The sequence below is a fragment of the Arvicola amphibius genome, chromosome 1 (genome assembly GCF_903992535.2).
Source record: "Arvicola amphibius chromosome 1, mArvAmp1.2, whole genome shotgun sequence".
In the NCBI taxonomy this organism is placed as follows: Eukaryota; Metazoa; Chordata; class Mammalia; order Rodentia; family Cricetidae; genus Arvicola; species Arvicola amphibius.
The window spans coordinates 1,380,912-1,396,586 of NC_052047.1; the positions used below are offsets into that span (position 1 = coordinate 1,380,912).

The following is a 15,675-nucleotide window of genomic DNA, read 5'->3' on the forward strand; positions in this document are numbered from 1 at the left end:
TATCTATCTGTGCCTGGACATGGTTTCAACACACGACGGAGTGCTGCCAGAGTCCTGCTGTAACAGTGGCAAATGCATGCTCACAAAGCAGCTACAGAAATGCAACACGTGCTCAGATTCCCTAAATGGTCACCACTTAGGCAAAACGTGTCTCCAGTGATGTCTGTAGAAGTGGTGTGTAATTGTGTTTTATGTCTTAATAATTTAAGGTAAAAGTCTTAAGATCTGAAGATGGAAAAGAAATGCAACTTCAATTATAAATGTCTAAACTTTGGGGAGGTTTATTATTAAAAAGGAACATGTAAAACAACTTCACATTCGGGAAAAACCCCCACAAACGTCTCGGGAATGAAGCGTGCTTCCTTGCCACGGAAGGCCTTCCCATGCTACCCACTACTGGTAAATGTTTGTTCGTGGCGTGGTGAGGAAATGAAGTGTTTTTTGTGGTGGAAATAACAGCAAAGTGGAACTAAGAAACAGTGGATCCGAGCCCACAAGTTAGCTGCGGGACCTTCTAAGTCTTCTGGTCTTAAGGCCTTCCTTTACCGTTTATAAAGACACCAGTCTAATCCTTAGGTTCCCACCCAGCTTCCAAGTACACAGCGAGTGTACATACTAAAACTTAAAACGTTTCTCTCCTCCTGCTGCCCTCCGCTAGGAACTGTTTACTTCATTCACCTCATGCTCAATGCCTGTTTCTCTCCCTTAAATAACCAAGTCAACAGCTACAAAGTAACCTGTACTGAGTGTATGGCTTCTGAAAGGGTGTAAAACTGGGGATGGAGGGATGGCTCAGCAGGTACAGGCATCCGAGTCCAATCCCTGGGACTCACGCAGTGGCAAGGAGAGAAATGACTCTCAGGAGCTGTCCTGTGACCTCCACGTGTGTGCTGTGACACGGGTGCATGCCTACCCACGTAAACACACGCAAAATACATGTAAAAAAAACTAAAACCTTTTAGGCATGAAAAAATTCTTGCTGCAGAGATGGTTCAGAGGTTAAGAGTTCTGGCTGCTCTCCCAGAGGTCCTGAGTTCAATTCCCAGCAACCACATGGCACCTCACAGCTGTCTGAAACTCCAGTTCTGGGGAATCTGATATCATCACACAGACATATAGATGCAGGCAAATGTATAGGAAAAAAAGAATGAAGTTTGTGGCATAATAGATTAGCACTTAAATGAAAACATAATTGTTATTTTAGAACAAGTAATTCTATTTAAGCTGGTTGTTATGTTCAATATGTGTATACAACCCATGTCATTTTGAAAATTTTGCTAATTTAGAAAAACTTTAACTTAAAAGATTCCCTTACTTCTGATATATTCTAGAGAAACACGAGTTAGTTACAAGACACAGTGTTTGAAATCCCATGACCTTAAAGGACCATAGTCAGGGCGTCTAAGATCCAAGTGTTTGCTCTCTGGTAGCATTGTATATCTGTTTTCCTACAGAACTACAGACTGAGGGAAATCTGACCACAAAGAAGGATCTAAGCAGACACCAGGAAGCCCATGCCCGCGGAAGATCAGGACTAGCTGCCTCCCTCACCCACCCATCTCAATTAATACTAGGGGCTAGCTCAGTGCAGAGCACTTCCAAAGTATTCTTATCATGACACACAAAATAAAAGTGACCGCTAGGGTTCACAGAGACAAGACTGTTTCCAGTGCCTGCCCTGGATATATCCAGAAAGCCCCATCCTCCTAGCTTATTAAAAATATGGTTGAAACTTAGCGTACGATCACATCTCAATGTCCTGGTCCTGAAATGCTGGGGAACCTGCGGGGAGCCTCTGTCTCCCCAACCCCAGCACCCAGCCTGAGTCTGAATGCCATTCACAGATTAGTTTTATATAATGCACACTCACACAGTAAGTTTATTGTTAAATTATTATGGTACCATATGCAGAATCAAAAGTAAGGAGTTGATATCCTTATGTACTGATATGGAAATTCTTAAATAAATGAATAAATTATCAGCTGGGAAAGAAAAGTAGAGCAAAGATTTTCTACAAGTCTCCTAATCTCTCTAATAGTTATGAAAAACATGCTCAAAATTTAGAAAAAAAACATTTTTAACATGAGACATGAGATTACTAATAACCTATTAATAAATAAGCTATATTTACCTCAATAAATTGAAGGTTAATTCTGGCTAATGAAATTATAAATATAATGTAGGCATCAAAAATACAGGGTGGCATAGTTTAAACTTTTCCCGAGTGCTGAAACTCTCAATGCTGGGTTTCCAGTTCCAGGATTGTCCACTCCCCTAGAGGCGAACAGTCTTCTGAGGAAATGCTCGCCATGGTGTCCCCTGCCGAGGAGTCGCCCGGTGGGGACGACAGTTCGCTCCACAGGTTCCACGTGTCAGCGTGTGCTGAGCCCTGAGGTTCTGAGCTGTCTCGAGCTAAAAGGAGTGTCTGGTTGATTAAGTACTGCGCTAAGCTTAGGTCTTCAGGAAGAGAATTTGTGACATTTAAGTCTGCGTCCTGTTCAGAGAGCAGCTGCTTCAGCAGAGTCCAGTCCTGTTGTACAAAGTGCTGGTCATCCTCAGAGTCCCTGTCTCTGACATGGGCTTCTGACTCCACTCTCTGCTCAAACGCTTCTGCTACCTCACATATTGGAGAGAGGGTTTTTGGAGGCCGGTGGTCATACATGCAGGTTTGTGCCAGTGTGTCACAAGCATCTATGTCTCCTGCAATAATTCATAATACTACACAATGTAAAAATTGCACATCGATCCCCTCAGAGTCTTGTAGAACAGTATTAACACAATGTAACAGCATTAGCTCCTCAGAAAAACACAACATGGAAAAAATAACATTTTTACACAATTGACAAAATTTTTGAGGCATTTATTTTTCTGTTAAAAAAATTCAAGGGTACTGTTTAGCAGCAAAATCAACAAAGGTAACTAACAATAATTTTCCACATTTTAATTTGAAAACTTAGAATACATAAAATAACATAAATTATTTAAACAAAAACATAAAAGTACACACAAATCTACTTCACTACAATAGAAACTCAAGGAGGCAAAAAAAGACAGTCATTTGGAGGTGTCATAAAAATAACTTGGTTTCAGGGGGTGGGGATAGAGACACTGAACCTAACGGCTGATCTGTGTATTGCACATGTGAAGGAGGATGTGAGCCAGGACAAACAAACAAAAAATACAACTTTGGAAGATCTCCTATTCTTATCAGTTTACTGAATAGGAATTTCTGGTCAATACTTTTCTTAATTAGGATACACAATAGTTACTCAACCAGCTACTATTGCATATTTTAAGTCATTAGTTTGAATTAATAAGTAAAAAGACATAAACACAAAACAATTAGACAAGAAAGAATCTTGGCATGTGAAATAAGACTGGGCCTTTTCCTATATTATCATTGTGTCTAAATATAATCTCTTTTAGAAACTTAATCTTTCTGCTTGAAAAATTTAGAATTATAGTGATCCTGAAGAAAGTCTTAGTTTCTGTAAAATGCATATAAATTATAATAATTAATCTAGTTAAAATAGTTTAATGCTTTTCAGCACATATTACTATAGTTATTGCACAGCCCTCTTAGATCTATATAGAAAATCCATAAACATACCCAAGGTAAAATAAAATTTCCAACAGTGAAGAATGCTTATATTAAATCAGACAGGATAACTGGAATGACACAAACTAAGTTCCTTTTTCTATGTAAGATCTAGCATGTTACCTGTGTCTAGTAAACAAGGTTTTCAACTACATATTAATTATTCACTAAGATTGTAAGCAAACAATAAATAATGGACAGCTAGCTCATTTTCATATTATTAATAAATTTAAATTCTCATTTAAAAGTTGAAACTGTAGCTTAAATATTCTAATTAAAATATAACATCCAGGCTACAGATAACTTCAGATGCCTATGAACTTATTTTCCTATGCATTTAGCATGTCTACTTCTGTACATTACCTGAAAACACAGCGTTATTAGCTTTCCTGGGAGCTGTGGAATGGCTCTCTCTCACTTGGCTCGCATGGGAGTCTAGAGATTTTGCTGGGCTGATCTTTGGTGTGCTGGAGCTGAGTGCTCTCTGATGAAGCTCCAAGTGACATGGTCGTTCTTGAGATTTCAGGTCACCATCCAGGAATGTGTCGTGCGGCTGGAAGTCACCGGCCACCTCACTTCTGTGACTTGTTTCTTCATCTTCTGGAAAAGGCTGTTGGCTTCCTTCGGATGGGACATCTACCCTGTTCTTGTGGTCTGCTGAGACATTCTGTTTATCAATTCTTGAAGAGTCTTTGCTACTATTACCCAGGACGATGCTCTCACTTCTATCTACACTGTGGTCTTTAGCATTGAGTTTACAATGTACAGAAGTATCTTCGCTCTCTTTTGAAAATCTGGAGTGGCCTGTCCTTCCGTGGCGCTCATAAGAAACACCATCAAAAACGTCAGAAGGTGAAAGAGAATCCATAGACGGTTGGCAGGGGGTGTGGACTTCCCCTTCATCAGACCCCACTTCTTCACACTCGTCTACGGAGAGCAGCACTGACCTTCTAAATCTTTTAGTTGCAGAAAACTCGTGGCTTTCATGCTCAGTTCCATCTTCGAAAGCTAAGTTAATTATTCCCTGAACGTGCTGAGTACCTGAGTTGGACAGGGAGGAATTTTCCCCAACATTTTCCGCTTCGGATCTTTCGTCTTCTGTTTCATCTGCTGACGAAGAAACCTGGTCCATTTCCTGAGCAAATGGGACACTGCCTCGTGGAATACTTTCTTTCTCCCTGGGATGGATCACTGTAGATCGAGACCACATTTCTGGCTTTTTCCTAGGCGTCTCATCGTCACTGGTTGAGTTGACCTGGAAAAGGTCGCTCCCGCTCTGCCTTTTCACTTGGACTTCAATTCTCAGGTTGGTGTCGCACACCTTCAGTTCCTCGGGGGTGCTGGTGTCACTGCTGCTCCTCCCAAGGAAGTCATGGCATAGCACGGTGCCACACTTGGAGACGCCTCTGTCGTTAGAGCCCTCGTCATCCTGAGATCCTCCGGCATCGTAGTCTTCGGAGCGGGGCTTTATGTCATCCGAGGACGTGGTGGCGCTGCCACTGTCGGATTCTGGGCTCTCTTTCTGCTCTCTCTGCTGTGTGGCCCTGCTGCTGAGACCCCAGTGACCCATGAACGGAGTTTCCTGGCTCTCTGGGGTTTCTGATGTTTCCATGTTTTTATAATGTTTTTCTGATGGTTGTCCCAAAAGACACCTGGACGGAACAGCTGAGTTGACTGGAGCAGAGCCACTGGGTAGGAGGCTCTGAACTGATGCTTTCCTTCCGTCTTGGACAGAGTCTAGGGTACCATTTGCCTCTCCAGGAGCGCACGGAACTTCTTTCACTGTCACACAATCCACACTTGGTTTCGTGTCCGTGTCTTTCCTTCCTATTTGTTTCTCTCTACCTGACAGTACACAGAGTTGCTTTGAGTTTGCTGAGCCTGAACCACCAGCTGGGTTAGAGTTTACGGAGTTTTCATTTGCATTTGAAATCATGGGTTCCAGAGCAGTGAGGTTACCACAATTCGAGTTTGCATTGAGATGATTCGCATCTTTGTAAACGGACGTGTTACTCTCATCTACGCCAGTTAGTTTTGACTTCAGTTCGTGTTTTATTGATTCATCCATCTTTGATCTATTTTGGCCTTCTAGCTCTGGTTTCTTCTTGTCTTGACTGTCCAGTGGCTTTTGCAGGTGAGGTGTGCACAGTGACTGGGGTGCGTCTGCACCACTGGTCTCAGAAGCAAGGTGAGCCAGGGACCCGTGAGGCCTCTGTTTAGAAACATGGCTCTTGTCACTCACACTGGGGAGCACACATTTTGGGGTGGGGGCTGCTTCAGTTTTGGGAAGTCTTTGCGGAGCTTGAGTTTGCAGCATGACTTCTCCAGGAAGCACTTTCTGTTTTGAACCTTTATTATTCAAAGTTCCACCTTTCTTGGACTGACTTGGGTTTTTAGGCATTGGTACCACTTTTGCATTAACCTTCTGCAAAGTTCCATGTCCTTGCTTGACAACTTTTCTCTTAGGCGTTTGCCTGTCTGCAGCTGTGCTGTGCCTCAGCCTTGCCACATTTCCATCAGACTGCCTGGAAGACACTGGAGCTTTTACAGAGCGTGGTGCTTCTCCGTGGGGGCCTGAGGAAGTAAAGAGATTCAAAGTACTCTCAAATTCTAAGTGGAACTTATGTTTTCAAATCAATTTAGAGTTAAATAAAATCAATAAAGCAACCAAAGGGAAACATCTAATATTGACAGACAAGGCATAATGAACAATAATAAAGTAAAAACCTTTTCTATTAATATTTAAAATATAGAGGGACTATTCTGGGATCTTAGTAAAAACCATTGTAGTAGAATCTTCATCAAGTTATTGCTGTTCCTAAAATGGATTTGTATAAATGTATTAGAGCAGAAAATCTGATTTTCTTTAATCAAAGCATCAAGAAAAGCCCTCTCTTTGAAGTGTGTTTCTGGGGGAAACATAGCTGAAAACAAGACCTGACCTAAAATAAAATGTAAATTTCTGGAAATTGTTAGTTGTTCTTCAAATTGGAATAACCTTATACTAGAGGATTATAATTGTTGTTTATCAGGGCCAACAACCCAGATCTGCAAGGAAAACCAGACTGTGGGCTACAGAAAAATATAGAATAAAGTTTATTAATTATTTATTAAAAATTCCATTTATGCATTCTGGTTCAAGTCTTAGAAATGAAATTTGGGGCGCTCAAATCTGCCAATCCCAATTATCAGCTTTACTTCCATGTGTGTATGAGGATGGGTGGGGGCCTAGAGACTGACCAGGGATGCGAAGGGTGTCCCTTCTGCACTGAGCTCCCCGAGTCCTATAGAGCCATTTATGTCTAAATTTCTAGCTGTTACTAGAATATGAATAATTTTATCTGCTTTAGTTTTCAATTGACTTTTAGTATTAATTCATTATGCAAATCCAGATTATTTTTTAGATTATAGAAATTGGTCTTACAAATGTGTGCTTAATACATAAAAAGTAACTGGTGTGTGCGTGTGTGTGTGTGTGTGTGTGTGTGTGCGCGCGCGCGCGCACACGCTTGCATTAGACTATGTGTGCACATACATACCAGAGGCCAGTCTCAGTGGTTACTCCCCAGGAACCACGCAGTTCCTTCTTTTTGAGAATAGCACTTGGGGCTTAGTTTCAGCTGGCTGGTTGGCCACCAAGCCTCAGGGATCCACCCATCCACCCTGCCTCCCTAGTGCTGAGATTTTACGTGTGTTTCAGTACACTTGGCTTTCCCTCTAACCTTTAGGTACCGTGATATCCCATTAGCACCCTTCCTTCTCCCTCCCTTCCTTCCCTTTTGTTTATTTTGAGATAGTGTCTCATGTAGTCCAGGCTGGTTTTGAACTCACTATATTGATCAAGGATGACTTCAGCTTTATCTCCCTGATGGAATGACTAAGGCATGTACCACCAGGCCCAGAAAAAAGTAATATTTAAAACTGGCTGCCATGTGCAAGTTATATGACCTAATTAGTATTCTTTCTTCTTAGGACACTGGAAAACAACAGCATGGGGATAGGTTCTGAATGAACTCCCCCTTCACACACATTTGCCCAGCTCCTGCTGTTCCTTAAGAACTCTTCAGTGCTGGCTCATAAGCAGAATTCCTCTTGTCGCCAAGGAAACTTCCAAGAAACCTAGGCATGCTCCACAAAAGGACCAGAAATACAGATGAGTCAACAACCCCTTTAAGTTCCTCTCCATGGAGGATAGGAAAACCACAATCAATCCCCCAACACTAAAATATTTATATAAAAGTCATAAAGCTTTAATTCAGCAGTATGAGACAAGTGTACAGTAATAAAGCTAGGCCCCATTTTGCTTATCTGTAACTGCAGGTCCGGCCAGAGCTTTGCTTGTCCAACTGACAGGACCGCACCCAGCATCTGCAGGGCCATTGCAGCTTTACCTTGAATTTGAGCCAGGGTGGGAGGGGCGCTCTTGGTCCGCGGCTGAGATGCTATATATCCATTGCTGCTCCCTCTTTTCTTCAGGGCTGCCTGCGGTGCTGGATCACCAAGTCCTTTGCCACTCACCTTTTTGGTTCCGCTGAGGAAGATGATTGCAGTTAGCATTACAGTGATCCTCCAAAACAGGTAGTGATCAACACTGTTTGCGACCACAGCCATATACGACCACAGTTTTTGTTAAAAAAAAGAAATAGCCGGGCGGTGGTGGCACACGTCTTTAATCCCAGCACTCGGGAGGCAGAGGCAGGCGGATCTCTGTGAGTTCGAGACCAGCCTGGTCTACAAGAGCTAGTTCCAGGACAGGCTCCAAAGCTGCAGAGAAACCCTGTCTCGAAAAACCAAAAAAAAAAAAAAAAAAAAAAAAAAAAAAAAAAAAAAAAAAAAAAAAAAAAAAAGAAAGAAATATATCTGTTCTGAAAATATATAAATCTATATCCATAAAACTTTAAGTTTTGAAAGATCAGACCACACATGATAACACAATGCATAACTCTGCATGCCATTAAGCACAGCTAAGAAACTTTTACTACATTGAACCATTTTATATAAATATGAAATAACATGCCATTAAGCACAGCTAAGAAACTTTTACTACATTGAACCATTTTATATAAATATGAAATAAAGTTTAAAATGTCATTTCATAAAAACATTTAAATGAAGAAAAATCTTTAAAACCATTCAGCTAGAAGATCGTTTATAGCAGAGATGTCAGGTGAATAGAGTCTTACCTGCTGCTATTAGAGTCTTGTTCATGAAGGCTTCTTTTATTGGAAACTCCATTTGGAACTCTTGAAACCAGTCGAGATTTTACAGCTATAAATTAGAGATATCAACCATGAAAAAGAGAACATTAAAAATAGTAACAAGATGGATAAACATACAGGTTAGACACGGGAAAGACCATATTCTCTGTTTTTGCACATATGCATAAAACCACAAGTTAGCACTTAGCAGTGACTAAAGCATCCCAGGACCATGCTTTCTAGGGACTTTTAAGTATTAGGAGCTACTAAATAAGGACTTCAGGGTTAGGGTCTGTATCTGAGTTAGCAGAGTGCTTGCCTAGTGTACGTGAAGTACTGGGCTTCACCTCCAGCACCGATAAGCCAGGCATGAGACACAGCAGAATCTTAGGGCCTAGGAGGCAGAGACAGGAGGCTCAGCAGTCCAAGAGTATCATCAATTACACAGAAAGTCTGAGGCCAGCATGGGCTACTAGGGAGACCTATCTCAAAAAAAAAACAAAACAAAAAAAAAACCAAAAAAAAAACCACATTTTTGGAGCATTGAACTGGTGTAGATTGTTTGTCTACCATATATAAGGCATGGGAGCTCCCTCGCTCGCTCGCTCGCTCCCTCCCTCCCTCCCCTCACACTCACACGCATGCACACACACACACGCACGCACACACATACACATGCACACACGCACGCACGCACGCACAGATACCAACAGGATAAGAGAGCTAACCCACCTCCAGTTGACACTATTCCATTATTCAACACCTGTCCTGGAGAGTCACTCAAGTACAGCTTCTCGTCAGACAACCTGTCTCCCACTGATCCGTTTTCTTTCGGCTCATCCACACATCCAGTGGGAGTCAAAAGCTCCATACTTGAATTTGTAGATTTACTAGAGGGTCCTGCAGAGGTGGCGCGTGAAGGATCTTTTCCTGTCCGTGTTTTCAAAGGCTTGGCTCTGGCTTGCACATTGAGGTTTGCAGTGAGTACCTTGGGCCTGGCCCCTGTAGTCTGCGCTTCTTGGCTCCTTATTCCTTTTCCAGGCACTGAGTCCTCCTGTCCAGTTGCTGCCACTCTTGCTGGTCTTCCCACGACTTTGGAGAGATCTTCTGGCTTGGCGCTACCATTGTCCTCTGTCTGAGGCTTTGCTGCAGTTTTAGACTTGCCAGAGACGGCTCCCCCCCCAGCTCTCCCCTCCTTCGTAACTCTGGATGCTTTTGTGCCGTCACTGTGCTTGAACACTTTGTTCACACTACTTCTGTTCGTGCTGGACGTACAGCCAGATGCTCCTAACCCATCAGATTTCATGTTCTGAGCAGCAGAGGGAGATGTCCAACAGACTTTTTTATCTTCTGTCCGAGGTTTTGTTTTTATAACAGCATCAGAGCCTTGTCTCCTTTGCTAACAAAACAAAACAAAAAAAAAAAGAGAGAGAAAAGAGAAAAATCTTATAAATTGACAAGTCTTTGATATAGAGCACTTTATGTTTCAAGAAAATTTGGTTTAGCTTTTTGTCTCTGTCATTTATTGGGACAGTCTCACTACATAGCTCGACCAGGCTGGCCTGGAACTCACAGAGACCCGCCTGCCTCTGCCTCCCTGTGCTGGGACTAAGGTGTATGCCGTGACACCTGGCTTCAGTTTTAGAAGGCACACTTAAGGAAGCTCATGCTATCCCAGGACAGTGCTCTCCCTTGGAATGACATAGCCCTGGCTTTTACATTCATATTATGATTTAGGATCACATAAAACCATTTTTTTTATCATTTTAAAAATCATTTTCATAAAAACTTTGGGTTTCTAACTTTATTACCTTAATAAAATCTGAAATACAGTATTATTAATTAATAACTAATCATAAGTAATGTTAATTAATTCGTGGCATTACAGTAGAATCCCCGAAGACTCAGGCTATCCGAGTGCTAACACTGGAGGTTTCTGAAGCCCATTCTTAGGGTCTGTGCTAACATCTGACTCATCAGTACTTCATCCATACAAGGGAACCCTAGGAAATAGCTCCTGTGCCTACCTTCATTTGCTGGGTAAGAAACTGGGCATTAAAGCAGGCATTATGACTGACCCACAGCCACACGCCTGGGAAGGACAGAGCTGGACTTGAGCTCATGAGGCATTGCTTTAAGGATGTCAGCTGAATGGTAGAACCTGAGGGCCATTGTAAAATTTTCACCAAAAAGTCTTCAACTCATGCCAGAAATTTTATCATTACGTATTTAATCCTCTGTACTAAGAATAATTTACTTTTGGGAGTCCTCATTAAAACAAAAAGACACAGTCAGGGCAGGCTTGGGATCACAGAGCACACTTAAGGGGAGTCAGGGCAGGCTTGGGATCACAGAGCACACTTACAGGGCCAAGGGGAGTAAGGGTTCCCACACTCACATCACGGGAATTAGGGGAGAAGGAAGTCAAAAGTGTTTCTGTTTGTCTTTTTTGTTTTGTTCTAAGACAGGTTTTCACTAGCTGAGATGGTTCCAACTACTTCCACTTCCCAGGGCTGGGGCTGCAGGTGTGCACCAACACTCTGGGCCAGAGGGGGCTGTGTAGCCAGCTCAGGGAAGGAGCTCAGCAGACCACGGCACACACTCCAGAAAGCAATCCCAGGATGCCGGCTGACAGGCTGTCCACAGTCAGTTCCCAGCCAGAGACATGTGGGCCGCCTGAAGCCAACAGGGCATTTCATGGCTGCAGACCTTCCTACTGAGTAGGTTACAAGGAAGAAATCAAGACTCCCTGTCTAATTTTCAAGGACAATATGCTTATATTTTGAATCAGAGCATTATTTTCATCAGAATATACATAGTATAATCTTGTACTTAGATATTTTTCTGATTGCATAAATATCTGTATGATAACATCTGTAGGAAGAAAAATACATTTCAGGCTATAATGAAATCAAATAATTTCTTTTGAAAAGGAAAAAGGACAAATTTGCCATTTTAATGTTTTTAAGAACAGAGTACAGTCCCGTTACTCTGACTTTATTAGACAGGGAATCTTGAGAACCTTATCATGTTATATTCACTGGAAGGCAGTCTGAGGGCAGACATCATACAGGATCATAGATGTCTAGACAATTCCTGGCTTACTGGAACATATTCAATATGCTATTTGCCAAAAAACAATTTCAAGGAAATGAAAAGGGAATATATTTCCTATACCAAATGAATATAAGAAATTTACATAATTTAAAATGTATATATGTAAAATGTTGATTTTTAAGACTCAAAATTACTTCCTCTTAAAATTAGCTTTAATTAATAAAGATTTATTTTGAAATATAAAATAAACTTAGGTGGCACTCTCACTGGGACCTGGACAATGTGCTGTTTACCTGGGAGCTGGTGAGCACAGGCCTCCTGCCAAGTCTTCGGTCATCACCTTTGTCAAATGCGGCTGCGAAAGAAACAAGCAAATTATTCTTCTCAGAAACATTATTATTACCAGAGAAATCAAAGAAAAACAGAATGCCAGCAGAAAATGTTAGATTTTGATAGATATTTTAAAAAATCCTCTAACTTGGAAGCAAACCAGTACACAAAACAACTTATCATCACATTTCAGAATAAAGAGCCTATTCTTCAATCTTATTCTTTGATCCAGAAAATTTTGTTTTTAAAGCTAATGAACAAAAATGTAAAATCACATATATTCACTTAAAAATCCAGACTTTTCACAAGCTATAAATTTTTAAATAACTGGTTTTATTTAGTTTCTAAAGTTAAAACTATGTTTTATACATAATCTGAGAGAATATCCAATACCCCAAAAATACTCCGCTGAAATTAAAGCTATTTTTTGGCTTTACTGATGATGACGGTGGAACGAGAAGGCACAGCCGCAGTTCTCCCGAAAGCACAGCAGGGGACGACCCTGAAGTTCATCCCATTCTCACTGGAGCTACATAACTCACTTGGTTAGTTTATATGGAACCACTGGGAGACTCATGCTCACATTCTTAAGAACTAGAATGACACCAGGAAAATACAGAGAAATAATGCAATAAGGGACGAGAGTTCAGTGCAGATTTTCAAGGTTTACAGAGCTTGAGATTTTACTTTGAAGACTCTATTGATACCTGTAATTTCTCAAATGTGTTTTATTTTTAGTAAAATGGCTGTCAAGCATCTTCTACGATTTTTATTCCATGGGACGCACGCTACAAGTCAGGGAAAAGACTGACCTGCAGCAATCAAATGACTGAGCAATAGCTCACACAGAGAGATGAACAGAATTCTCCTCCAGTCAGCAGCTCAACAAGAACAAGGCTGACCCAAAACGGTGACCACGCGCAGGCCAGGACTCACTACAATGGACCCATCTAAAACTCAGATTATCCCAATGCAGCATAACGAGATAATTAAGTGCATCACCACTGACAACGGTCTGGGCACATCTATGAGATGTGTAAACTCACACAGATTCTTAATTAGTGCCACAAAAGATTAAAGAACACTGAACTTCAGCTTAGCTGTGAATCCTCTAAAAAGAGAAAAACAAAGTTTGCTACCAATCAGAAGCGAGCTCGAAGGACACCCACTGAAGGGACGCAGCTCCCTGCTACTGCACTCTGCAGACTGTGGAGGAAAAGCTCGTCTGAAATCCAGCACAGAAAAGTCACCTGGAGAAAGTGTTTAATTTCTAAAGGTTTGATGGTTTTTATTACACAAAAATAAATACCTTTGAAAATTGCTCTTTAAATTACATCCAGTTGCTGTAGTGAGCAGGTCTCACCGTGAATATATCACTTGAGAATTTATATAGCTGAGATATATTTTATCATCCATGGTTTCCATGTTTCATAGAACTAAATGCCTGCTCCATAAAACACAGTCTTTTAGCTTTAATGTCAAAGAAGAAAAAAAGTGGAGCTGCTGAGCCCGGCAGGAGCTGCTGCCACGGCAGTGTTATTTCTGAGGCACCTGCTTTAACCTAAAAATAGTCACGAAGCCATTTTAGCTCCACACCCTCAGAATTCTATTTCCATGTTTCTACCACACACACTTTCCGAGAGATATACATCTTTTGTTGGATGCTGATGTTTCAAACAGCGCCTAGGAAATGCCAGAGATCACTGTGCGGCTCCCGAGGGACCCTCCGCAGTAGCGCACACTGCATCCCTGAACCAATCACTCGTGAAATAAAGCCATCTGATCTCGGAAAAACCACAAGGAAAGGTTCTTGTGAAAGAGATGGCAAGCTTTCCAGTGAAATATGTTTCCACAGGGGAGAGAGCACGCTCGGTGATCTGACTGTACAGACTAGCCCTTTTACACAGTTCTTCACAACGATTTTGTTCTTTTTAGCCAGTTTGGTAGAATATTGTAGCTAATATAGATAAGGATCAAAAATTGCTAATTCCATACAAAGAAAATGAATTTTATTTCCTAAGAACGTCAGAGAAAGCATGTTGCCCAAGCAGCCTAACACATCCCCACGAGTTTTGGGTAGTTCTCCATTACTGAGCAGAAGCTCTCAGATGCTAATTAACCAGAATTCAGAACGCCTTAAAAATATCTGCCTCACAAAGACCACAGCGTGAGCATAAAACCTTGGAAGAATAACATACCTGCTTGGATTTTCTGCTGGTCGTCTATGCGCATCCGCTGCCAGCCTTCCGTGTGACGAACAGCGTAGAAAGACTGAACGAGGAAGGCCCACAGCTTGTCACGCACAGCTTGGACCTTGCACGTAAAGCCCTGTGTTCCAGCAACAAATCAGCAGCTGGTGAGAGCCACATTGTCATAGCAACCAGTCATTATTCCTTCCCGAATCTACTTACTCCCAAGCTAGACCAGTGATGTCATCAGTTACATTTCTAAGATTACCGAGCACATGCTATTTATGAAGGCTTACTCATTAACAAGATGTTATAGTGAACGTGAAGCTAAATGCTACTCTTTAAACAGGATTTTAAAACAGCAACGGGTTTTACATGAATACCTTCCACAACCTCTCATATCAACCATGACACGACAAGGTCAAATACTCTATGTAATAATAATAAATTTGATGAAATATTTTATTCTTATAGAATAAAAATGACAAAAATTCTTAATTTATTGTCACCAATGAATTATATTTAAAAATAAGTGATATTTAATTTTTTTATTTTTCCTACTCAATCTAATTTAAAAATAAAATTTGTTTTGAGAAAAAAGAATTACTAATACCATAAAATAAAAGGCATTAGTGATGAAAAATACTAAAATATGAAATATATACATATATGTTTATTGTAATTATCAGAGAAAAATACCAAAGTCACATTGTGCCAGATAACTGTTAAGTCCCCTCAGAGTTAAGGGGCCAAACTGCCTGATTCTTAAATTTTTAAAAAGTTAATTTGAAAACGAACATAATTGAAAACAATATTAGGAAATATTTCAAATAGATATAAGAAACTATCAAGTACCAAGGTGTCCAGTACCTAACTACAATGATCTGCGCAATATTCAAACTGCACGTGCAACTTAAAATCTCAACCATTTACAATGTTACACATTCCAGTGAATCCTGTTCCATTCAGTACCATTTCCTTTGTACTTTCGGAATTCAGCAACGTGTCCAGAGTCATAAGGAGGGAGCAGCTATTTTCAGTGGTGATATTGTCTTCAATTGCTTTAAAAATTTTGTCCAACAGATGAGCTGTGCTGCTCATGGCTTGTGACTATAAAACACAGAATTTGACATTTAATGAAGTCCATGTAAAATGTACACTAAATGTTAAAGTCTAGTTAAAAGCAGTACAACTGTCACGGCTGGATACATAGCATCACCTCAAAACACATCTTTTCTGTTCAAAGACTCCATGAGCATGCCCCCCCATGCAATGCTGACACACTCACAATACATGCACATGC

General features: G+C 40.9%; 1 protein-coding gene across 4 annotated transcripts in view; it reads right to left on the reverse strand.

The window, feature by feature from the left end:
• Positions 1–265: 265 nt before the first annotated feature.
• Btbd8 (BTB domain containing 8) overlaps positions 266–15,675 on the reverse strand; it is a 58,170-nt gene continuing 42,760 nt past the window's right edge. For all 4 annotated transcript variants that reach the window (XM_038323255.1, XM_038323274.1, XM_038323264.1 and 1 more), the window contains 8 exons: positions 15,345–15,482; positions 14,382–14,511; positions 12,147–12,208; positions 9,529–10,195; positions 8,782–8,866; positions 7,990–8,129; positions 3,962–6,172; positions 266–2,700 (listed from right to left, as the gene is read on the reverse strand). In XM_038323255.1, the coding sequence (XP_038179183.1) occupies positions 2,237–2,700; positions 3,962–6,172; positions 7,990–8,129; positions 8,782–8,866; positions 9,529–10,195; positions 12,147–12,208; positions 14,382–14,511; positions 15,345–15,482 (3,897 nt within the window). In that variant the 3' untranslated portion in view covers positions 266–2,236. The remainder of the gene's footprint in view (positions 2,701–3,961; positions 6,173–7,989; positions 8,130–8,781; positions 8,867–9,528; positions 10,196–12,146; positions 12,209–14,381; positions 14,512–15,344; positions 15,483–15,675) is intronic.